Raw genomic sequence first — 11,808 nt, forward strand, 5'->3', positions numbered from 1 at the left:
TTTGGTTTGGAAAAATGGGAGAATGAATGAAAAATCGTGTCCAAAATCGTTTTTGAACAGTTACAAGTATCGCATTTGTGATAAGAGGTTCGCAAATGCGGACATTACTTCGCAAATGCGAAGAATGGCCTGGCCTGCTAGCATCGCAAATGCGGCCTATTCTTATCGCAATTGCGATCCTGAGCTTCACAAATTGCGAAGGTCCCATCCCAGTCCTTCTGCTCGCAAATGCAAAACATCTTCGCAAATGCGATGCGTGCATTTGCGAGCCAGACTTCGCAAATGCGAAATCTGCAGACCATCAAATTCCTTAAGTCCAAATCACTCCGTAGCCTATGCAAAACTCACCTGAACCCTTGGGGCTCCAAACCAAACATGCTCGCAAGTCTTAAAACATCATACAAACTTGTTCGTGCGATCAAATCGGCAAAATAACATCTAAAACTACAGATTTATCACCAAAATACATGAAATTTTCAAGATAGTTTCAAAATTTCTATTTTCTTAACCCAAGGTTCGAATCACGCCAAATAAACTTCGTTTTCACCAAATTTCATAGACATGAATTAAATATCATACTAAACTTGTACCGGACTCCGGAACCAAAATACGGGCCCGATACCAACGAGATCAAATATTAATCAATTTCTTTAGTTCCTTAGATTTTTAGTCTTACAATTTTCTTCAAAATTTATTTTTCGGGCTTGGGACATCGGAATTCTATTTCGGACATATTCCCAGGTCCCATATTTTACTACGGATTTACTGGGACCGTCAAAATACGGGTCCAGATCCGTTTACCTAAAACATTGACCGAATTCAACAAAAATTAACTTTTTAGGCCAAAAATTATTATTTCATCAATTTTTCACATAAGGGCTTTTCCGGACATACGACCGGACTGTGCACGCAAATTAAGGAGGAATAAAATGAGAGTTTTAAGGTCTGGGAACACGGATTCGAGTTCTAAAACAGAAGATAACCCTTTGGGTCATCACACCATGCATGTTAGGGGGGTAAAGTATATATAAATACTTTATAATTCTTGTGCTCTTATTGAACAAGTAAATGGTACTTAACATGATTTTAAGTTCAAAACACTTTTTACATTGTGAGAGTGTGACCATCAAATTTGACTCAACTAGGTTGAACGCTAGGTAAAATTCAGAAATAGCCCCTTTTCAGCTCATTTAGTTAAAAAATAATGATTAGCATGGAAATATGTAACATTCCCTTTAAAGACGGACCAAATTCACGTTAAGGAGATAAACTGAAATTCTCTGAAGAACTGAAATACCTCAAAGAATAAACTTAGGCACAAGTAAGAAAATTCAACAAAGGTATTAAAGAAATTTATCAAACTAGAAAGAGAGAACGGGGTAGGAGGCTTTTTCAGTCACAAACTCTTGAATCTCTGCACTTCAAACCTACCTCTCCACACTTTGAAAATATGTAACAACGCCCTCTTTATGATGATACAAATCAAATTTGACTACAAACAATAGAATTTCACCGGCAAACTTTGAAACTCTATGGCATCGGATATTTTTTAATTACAGGGGCTGAAAAGTGGCTAGCCCATACTATTACTACCTGAAGTCCAATATTCGTGGATCGGTTTTCCATTTTTGAGGTACAAAGGAAGATCGATCTCATTAATCACTTAAATCTCCTTCATTTGAATAATATTCTCAAATTCTCAATATGCCTTCTTTTTTAGTAATTTATTATCTTGATATATTGGCTGCCTTATTTGAACTAGTACTATAGTTTTAAACTCCCCTTCAAGCCCTATATATATGAGTTAACTCTACGTATGTAGTATTAAAAGTTCATAATTTGACATCATACAAAAAGTTAAGAGTTAAAAAACATGAAGAGTTACATTGTGTTTTCTTTCCTATCTTTGGCAATATTTTTCACCTTTTTTGGCCCTTTGCTAGGTATTAATATTTCTTTTCCAATGCATAAGATTTTTTTCTTCGTCAAACTTATCTTTGACAGATCTTATTTGGTTGTTTTAATACTGCCTCCACTTGTGAGATTACATTGATTTTGCTGTTATTGTTATTAACGTATATACTTGTCATGTTTTAGTGTCAGGTGACATTCAATTTTGCCCGGAAAGTTTCACTGCGGATGGGACGTGTGATGAAATTAGTTGTGGCAATTTAGCTCTATTCCAATGGCCAGCAAGTAAGATGCCTCACAGTTGCAAATGTGCTGTTGGTGGAAGTAATAAGAGCAATTGTACATGTTTAATAGTTTGCTAATAAGCAAATTCGATCATATCAAATATGTACTGAATGATTATGAATGAACTCTGATAAAATTTCTCTTTATTGTGGTTGTTTTTGAAATTTTATAAGCTTATAGTGGGGAGTGTGCAAAGTTTGATCTCAAATCGTGATGAATCAATTTTCATCAATTCTTCAATGAAATCTTTAAAAAAATAATGTAATAATTAGGGGTTTCCATCCATTCTAACCATAATTAGCCAAAATTCAAGCTTAACACTTTGTTTGGATCATTGTTCCCCATCGTTTTATACTGTATTGTATTGTATTGTATCGTATCGTGTTGTATCACATCGTTTTATGAATACAATGTTTGGATAGATTATATTGTTTGTTATTGTTAAATAATATTTTGCTGTTTGGTTTAACTATACCGTACTGTACTATAACTAATAAGTTTACTAAAATACCTTCAATTGTTTAAATATTAAATTTATCAAAAAGTATGCATAAAAATAAATTATTTTTTTAAAAAAAAGAATAAGGCAAAACACCTTAAGAAAGCAGAAAGAAGCATGACAGAAGAAGGCAACAAAAGGAGCACAACTAAGTAAAATTGAGTTAAAAGCAAATTAGGAGAAAAAATAAAACAGAAGGCAGCAAAACACCTTTAATGTTGGCGGCAGAAGTTCTGGAAAAAACAAAGTAGGTCATAGGTTGGAGATTTGGAGTTAAAATAGCAAAAAAGCTAAAGGGTAAAATAGAATAGTGGAGTAATAAGTTAGGGCATAATTGGAAAGAAAAATAGGAAACAATCCTACCACACCAAATCGATTGTTTCAAAAAAGGGGACTTTTCATTGTTTCGGAACAATGGATTTAACAATACAATACAATCAATTTTAATGAAACAATCAAAACAAATATTGTTTTGGGATAACAATACAATACACTACAATGAGGAACAACCATCCAAACAAGTTGTAAGAACCACATCAGCCACTCATGATTGCTCCGATAAAGTTGAGCTTTGGAGCAAAGGTAAAGTTGTCTATGTGTCTTATATGTCATGAGTTTGAGCTGTGAAATCAGTCACTAGGGCGCTGCCTACATCAAGGCCCTTTTAATGCGATCTTCCCCGAACCCTACGTCAATACAAAATACTTCATATACTGCGCCGCCTTTTTTCCCCCCAAGCTTAAGAACTAGAATGTTCTAAATATTATTTTATTTATGGTGAATATCTATATTTTAGAGAGATTCTAGGGATTGTTACTTTGTGGCTAAATCACTCATTCCCTATAAATAGAGGGGTTCTATTCCATTGTAATTGATCCCAACTCAATAAGAGTTCTCTCTCTACTTTTCTCTGCAATACTCTTCTGCTTCTTCTTTATTGTTTCATAACACGTTATCAGCACGAGACTCTAATCAATTGAGTACAAGCTTTGGGATTGAGTATAATGATTGTCAATTGTTCCATGAACTTCCTTCATGATTAAATTCTGGATTTAAGGTAAGTATTTTACTTTATTTTTCGCTTTTAAATACTTGACCTTCTATAATTTGATTTTAAATACAAGCAAAGACGATAAACTTTGGTTGTAACTCTAATGGAGTTTGTAAGAAATTATAACCATCCAAAGTGGTAAAATTTCTATGCCTTGCCGTGATCAAATTCATGTATGTGGGCAAAGAATTGAAAACTCGTTCTATTGAATTTGCTTCATTCTCATTCCCTTAGGAGAATATGATAGCAGTGTGTGATAAGTCTGAAAGAAGACAAAATTATTACTATGAATGAATGTGGACGTGGCAATAGACGAAATTATAATCGTCGCCATGATAACAATAAGGATTCTCAAAATAATCCTTCACTTTGCGAAAGTAATGTTTGTCATCGGTTTGACATGAGATTTTGTAAATCACATATAGATGATTATGGTTCATTCATGATGTGAATGTGACAACATGTGATTTATGAGTACATATTCATTCTTGGAAGAAAATGAACGTGCTAGTGGTAGTTATACCACATTCACCTCTAGAAAGAGGTTTGAGATGATATAAGAAAATAATGTCATTATTATGGCATGAATGATCATTAGTCACGTACCTAATACACGCCAAAATATTTTGGTAATGTGATTATTAAAGAATAACATTAATGCAAGAAACATATCTTGCATATAATTTTTACCGTAACCATAATGGCATAACTTTCTCTTTAAAAGAGATATTCACCATATGGATGTTGATGAATATGTGGTAGTACATTAATTAAGAGCTCTGGAAGAACCAATTATTACTATTTTTGAGGAATAAAATTGATTATCAATAAGGCATTGTGTTGTAGTAAGTCTCAAAGAAACTTAATTGAGTTTCTAAAGTATTCACGAAAGCGGTTGGTCGTACTGAGACTATAAATAATGGAAAGATTTAATATCTACTATTACTACAACTTGTAGCAGGGTAATATGTATGTGAAAAACTACCCGCTTTATTCTCCAGTTTGTACTACACAAACAAAAGAATACCACAATAAAGTAGAAGGTTATTGATATAAAAACTCATATCATAATAAATTTGGAATTTATTGATAATTGCACACGTCATTGTGTGAATTTGAACTTTATCAATATTGATAATTTATCCAGTTGGCATAATCAGTTTAGCCATATCAATTTTAAGCATGATGTGCAAAAATAAAAGAAAATTCACATGGGTAAATATTAAAGAGTTAGAAAGTTCTTTATGAATTCTCTTATGTTGCATTTTCTCATTAATTAATATACCAACTAAAAATGGGATTAAATCCCACGAATGCTGGAAATATCGAAGGTGAATATGGGCCCATTCACCTGCCATGTATACCACATAAGATGCATCTATGCGATGGTTACATGTGCGATTATTATTAACCCGCAACATGGTGTTTGCGAGGTAACTTGCTCAATAATTTGATTTAGAGCATAATTTCAAGATTTTTTTTTATTCAAGATAGTTCATCTTGATAAGTTGGTTTACATCACAATTGGTTTAGCAAGATGATTTATTTAGTGCCTCCACTTAATAGTTAAACTATTGCTTATGGGAACAAAGTTATATATATCAGTTTGATATACGTTATATATAAAAGTATATTATTTTCTCCCCTCACAAGTAGTTCAGGGTCAGGAACCAAATAATTCCATCTTATTATTCATAATGTATGGTGTATATTTCGATTAACACCATAACGAACAAATGTAGATTTTCAAAGTTGAGGAAGCAAGTTAGTTTTTCTAACATGAGGGGGAGATATGATAAATAGTTGAGAAAAGATTACGTGGAATGAATTATCATGTGTACATCTAGATCCCTCGAATAAAATAATATGAACTTGAAGTTCATAAAAAGATAATTCATTTGCAATATATTGCAAATCATGCCAGACGCATTTGTTGACCAAAGAAAGTAACTATATTCTCATTGCAAATGCTCCTATTAAGTCCTAGAAGGACAAAGTCTATAGTACGTTTAAAACATATAGACAAATCGGTTTCAAATAAACTTCTTGATAAAGAAGATGAGCAAATGATCATAATAAAGGAGGCAAGTGATCTAGAAGATCACATGACATAACACTTCATAAAATCTTAGGAGAGATTCAGGTACCCGAATATATGAATGAAGAAATCTCTATGTTATGTCTTTATGAAAAATAAGGAGGTTGGAACCGATATAAAATATTTGTCAACGACATCTATAATAGCGCTAAATATATATGAAGATCTTATGAGACGACTGGCCGGATCGTCACAATCTTAAGTCTAGAGAAACAATTCAAGTAGAATTGGTTTCATATGAAAGACATGTTGTTTTGGACCTGCAGTTCAAACACTTGAAAGTATAAAGTCAATGGTGTGTGCAATCACTTTTATTTATTTTATATGTCTAGCATGATATGAAAAGTTGATATGCATCTAAAGTCTCTTTAAATGGTTTATTTGACTATACTTATATGACAATCTCCAAAGGATTTAAACTGCTTAAAGCATATATAATTCTTGATCTTGAAATACCATATCCTAAGTATTATTTGCGCACATATGTATCTTGCTATAACTATAAGTATGATATCCTATATTAAGATCTTTTACATAGTTCAAATAAGGAATAATTTAATAGATAAAACTTTAAGTAATTTTGAAAAGGGGATAACTTTCTTAAGTATATTAAACATTATTTTTATAAAATTAGCACATTACAGTTTGTTCTAATTTTTTCCAAATAAATAAATAAATAATATTATATATTTAAAATAATAATTAATTTTTACTTCCTATTTAAAATTCTCACATGGTTCAAAGTAATGATTAGATAAACAAACTTTAGTTAATTTGGAAAAAAGGATAACTTTTTAAAGTTTTTGCCATTACTCTACGTTTAAAATTTGCACCTTTTGTACACCATACAAGTTTGCTCGGTATTATATTTTGTCGTCCTACATATTTTTACAACTTCCACAAATACTAAACATGGAAAGATAATATTACTCATTTAAAATTCTAAATATTAGGACTTCTTCCCTAGTCCAAATAAGGAAAAGTTTAATAACTAAAATTTTATTTGATTTAGAAGTTCTAAATATTAGAAAAATAATAAAAATTACAATTTTGTCCATTGTAAAATCTATTTTTAAAGGATAAAAAAGGCGAACGGCATTCGCTAAGGGGCTTCGTGCTTTTAATATAGTATAGATAGATAGATATAGATAATACTATTATTTTATTTTAGAAATATAAAAAGTTAAAGATCCATGGGACTTACGCCTCATCCTATATCAAGTAAAACGCCTCAGCTCACGCCCCCACCTTTTAAAACACCATTTGGACTTGCCATGACAAATTAATCTTTAGACTATGGGCATGATAAATTAAAAAAAGGGATAAAAGTAATTAGTTAAGAGAATATTCATAAACTTATTTATTTTTGTTCATTTCTATTGCAACAAGATGAACTTTACCGATGCTAGAACAAGGTGAATTAATGAATAACTTAAAAAAATAGATATTACTGCTATGGATTAGTTGGTCCCTTTTTCCATGAACATCTCTTTTTAAATGGCCTCCTTTCTTTAATTTTTTTTTTTGGTCAATCCTTTCTTTAATTAACATGCACAGGAGAGTAAAATTCCAGTTGCTGAATAAATTTATTTTATTTTAATTCGATCCAAGAAGAAAAAAAATTGACAATAGGTCTGAAAAAAGTATCTAAATTCCAAACCTTACTCTTTAATTTTATTAATTTGGCGAATTTTGAAAACTCAAAGTTTCTGTTCACACGAATCACAGAGTTCATGCAAATTATTTTCATTAATTGAGCATTATGCTCATAAAGTTGCTAACATAATTATATTTATTTTGGAGGTTGGCAAACTATGGAGCAGGAGCATAGGCTGCCACTCCCTTGTGAACTACAACTGCATTTTTGGGGCATCTCACTGGCTGGATAAATTTTTAAGGCTTCTAAAAAGCAATTGATATTGGCACACTGATCGTTCACTTTGAAGCTCGTCGGACATAATTTTGGTTGTTGCCCTACAATTATAAGAACAAATTAATTAATATGGAATAAATTAGCCAGTATATATCACGACGAGAGAATTTGTTGAAGACATAATTAAGTAAATAGAACTAGAAGTTTGCACTCTCTAACATATTAAGCTTTTAGATTAGATGGTCACACACTTCAACATGATATTAGAGCAGATCCTGAGTTCGAGTCTCACTGCCGCTCAATATCAAAAATAATTTCTGCGTGCTTGGCTCAACTAAAAGAATCAAGCCCGGAGGGGTGTGTTGAAGTTCTAATTAAATAAATAGAAGTATGCCCTCTCTAACAGCTTAAGCATTTAAATGAGATGATCACACACTTCAACCGAAATCATTAAATAATCAAATATAAATCTATGAATATCAAGAAGTAAAAAAATTCATACCAAGAGAAGAAGCTGATAAGCTCAAGAGAAGAACAAAAGAAAGTAGGGACAAAATAGTGAAATTCTTCATTATTTATTGGAATTGATTATCACTTTCTGTATGATCGTTGAAAGTTGTTATGAACTGCTTTGTGCTCAATCAATTGATCTTTTATAGTGCCAAAAGAAGAATATAGTCATGGTTGGAAAAAATTAATGTATAAGGTAACAAAATTATCAGTTGATATTGGACTATATTTTTGTTACAAAAGTTTTGGAATTTGAGATAATTAGTAGGGAATATGCAAAAATTTCCTATCTTATAAAGAAATATGGTAAGTTAGCTAACCAAATATTTTTTGGTAACTAATACATACGGTACTTGTAACTTGTAAGGTCATAGACTTTGGATAATTAAGCTTGTAGCTTTTCTGAAGAGAAATTTTGTTCTAAGTTTAGTTGGAAGAAGCATTTTGCCTAATTAAGGATTAAGATGAACTGGTTAATTAATAAGAAATTTAAAATAGAACACTATGAAATTAAAAGCTGGTTATTTTTTTTGGTAAAATAAATAATTTTATTTATGAAGTATAATTATGTACAAATCAACACATCACAGTTTGTTCACTTAGCATAACTCCAACTGGACATGATGCCCCAGCTTGGAGTTACCTAATTTTCACTACCTTTCTACCTCATTCTTCTCGTTCTACCTAGACAAGTTCTGGATACCAATTCAACTATTCCATTGTTCTCACTAGCCTAGGGAACAAACTAGCCCTCACATAAATTTGCTGGATGATCAGTCGTAGGATGGCTTTGGTTGACCTCTTCTTCTTCTGAAAAATGATATAGTTCCTTTTTTGCCAAACGTGGTAGACAGCCGCTACTAGAGTCATTCTGCATACGCAGCCCCTCAACTCTTGCCTTTACCAAATTGTTCTATCCATTGTAGCTCTTCATGCCAAGGTTTCTTCAGTCTCTGTATTCCTTGCCAGTAAAACAATTGTTGCCATATACTTCCAAATACTTCACATTCAAAGAAAAGATGCTGCAATGTTTCATTCTCCTTCTCACATAGGAAACATATCTGATCTGGAATGATGCCCCATTTGGCTAACCTTTCTTTTGTGGATAGCCTGTTATGCAATGCTAGTCGCAAGATGAAAATCCATTTAGGCATTCCCTGATTGTTGCATACTAGCTTCCTCCATGTCACCTTCTCGAAGTTACCTTGCATAGCTTTGCAGATTTGCCTAATTGAGAAGCTCTCCATCTGGTGAACATCCCTTTGTGTAACCAGCTGCCTCGAAGTAATGCTTAGCCTTGAATATCTTCTGCACGATCAGGAAGCACTCTTTTGATCTGTATCTCATACAGCTTGATCTTTTATGTAATATGAATGTACCCATATCACTCATAATTTCTCCTTGTTTTGTGGGGTCTAGCCCACATTTTAAGAAGTTGTTTTCTTCCTTTCTTCTTTATTTTCAAAGTTGGCAGAAGCAGACAGTCCACGTTTTTCATTTTTCTGTCAAAAATGACTGCAGTAGTTGAAAGGTCAAGGTTGGTAGGCATATTTTGCCTATAAAATACAATCTCAGAGGAAAATATATCTGAGAGCTAGAAAGAAAGAGTGAGGTTTCATAGACAGGGTATAAGAAAATAGTCTGTGAAGAAAATAGAGAGTGTGAGCGATATTGTAGTGAGGTGAAATATCAAAAGAGAGTTATTTCTTTTGAGTATTGTAGTGGTCTTTGTAGTATTTTTACTCGGGCCTACAAAGTGTAAATTCCTTACTATAGTGATATCAGTTGCTCCTCTCGGGGTCGTGGGTTTTCCCTTATTCAGAAGGGTTTTCCACGTAAAAATCTTGGTGTCATTGTTACTCTTTTATTCTTGTTAATTACCGTATCTCGGTGCTACATTATTATTCCGCTTTTATTACCGTGAATATTATTTTGGTAGAGGGTTTATTTCCAACAACTGGTATCAGAGCACAGGTTCTGCTCGTTTACTGAAATACTATTCACTGTCGGTAGTACTATACGTGGTGAAAAATAAAAATGTCTGGAGTAAAGTACGAGGTAGCAAAATTCAACGGAGATAACAGTTTCTCAACATGGCAAAGAAGGATGAGAGATCTGCTCATCCAACAAGGATTACACAAGGTTCTAGATGTTGATTCCAAAAAGCCTGATACCATGAAAGCTGAGGATTGTGCTGACTTGGATGAAAGAGCTGTTAGTGCAATCAGGTTGCACTTATCAGATGATGTGGTAAATAACATCATTGATGAAGACACTGCACGTGGATTTTGGACAAGGTTGGAAAGCCTATACATGTCCAAAACGCTGACAAATAAATTGTACCTGAAGAAGCAGTTATACGCCCTACACATGAGTGAAGGTACGAATTTTTTGTCACATTTAAATGTATTTAACGGACTAATCACACATCTTGCCAATCTCGGAGTGAAAATCGAGGAAGAAGATAAAGCCATCTTGCTATTGAACTCATTGCCATCTTCGTACGATAATTTGGCAACAACCATCCTGCACGGTAAGACTACTATTGAGTTGAAAGATGTCACATCGGCTCTTCTACTCAATGAGAAGATGAGAAAGAAGCCTGAAAATCAAGGACAGGCTCTCATCACAGAAGGTAGAGGCAGGAGTTATCAAAGGAGTTCGAGCAACTATGGTAGATCCGGAGCTCATGGGAAGTCAAAGAACCGATCTAAATCAAGAGCCAGAAATTGCTACAACTGTGATCAACTAGGTCACTTCAAAAGAAATTGCCCAAATCCAAGGAAGGGCAAAGGTGAAACCAGTGGCCAGAAGAATGACGACAACATAGCCTCCATGGTGCAAAATAATGATAATGTTGTCCTCTTTATAAATGAGGAAGAGGAATGCATGCACCTGTCAGGTCCAGAGTCGCAATGGGTGGTTGACACACCGGCATCTTACCATGCCACACCGGTAAGAGATAGCAGGTGATTTTGGCACAGTGAGAATGGGTAACACAAGTTACTCAAAGATTGCGGGGATTGGTGACATTTGTATCAAGACAAATGTCGGATGCACATTGGTTCTAAAGAACGTGCGGCATGTACCTGATTTGCGGATGAACTTGATCTCGGGAATTGCTTTAGATCGAGATGGATAAGAGAACTATTTTGCAAATCAAACGTGGAGACTCACTAAGGGATCATTGGTGATTGCAAAGGGAGTTGCTCACGGCACGTTGTACAGGACAAATGCAGAAATATGCCAAGGTGAATTGAACGCGGCACAAGATGAGATTTCTGTAGATTTGTGGCACAAAAGAATGGGTCATATGCGCGAGAAGGGATTGCAGATTCTTACCAAGAAATCACTCATTTCTTATGCCAAAGGTACAACGGTAAAACCTTGTGACTACTGTTTATTTGGTAAGCAGCATAGAGTCTCATTTCAGACATCGTCAGAAAGAAAATTGAATATACTTGATTTAGTATATTCTGATGTTTGCGGCCCAATGGAAATTGAATCAATGGGCGGTAACAAATATTTTGTTACTTTTATTGATGATGCTTCACGAAAATTATGGGTTTATATTTTGAAAA

At 33.6% G+C, this 11,808-nt stretch overlaps 1 protein-coding gene across 1 annotated transcript; it reads right to left on the reverse strand.

Moving 5' to 3' along the window:
* Positions 1 to 9,114: 9,114 nt before the first annotated feature.
* LOC107777076 (uncharacterized) lies at positions 9,115 to 9,474 on the reverse strand. Its single transcript, XM_016597053.1, has one exon. It carries the CDS (start codon positions 9,472 to 9,474, stop codon positions 9,115 to 9,117), a length of 360 nt encoding a protein of 119 aa, XP_016452539.1.
* Positions 9,475 to 11,808: the final 2,334 nt, after the last annotated feature.

The sequence above is a fragment of the Nicotiana tabacum genome, chromosome 6 (assembly GCF_000715075.1).
Source record: "Nicotiana tabacum cultivar K326 chromosome 6, ASM71507v2, whole genome shotgun sequence".
Taxonomy (NCBI): Eukaryota; Viridiplantae; Streptophyta; class Magnoliopsida; order Solanales; family Solanaceae; genus Nicotiana; species Nicotiana tabacum.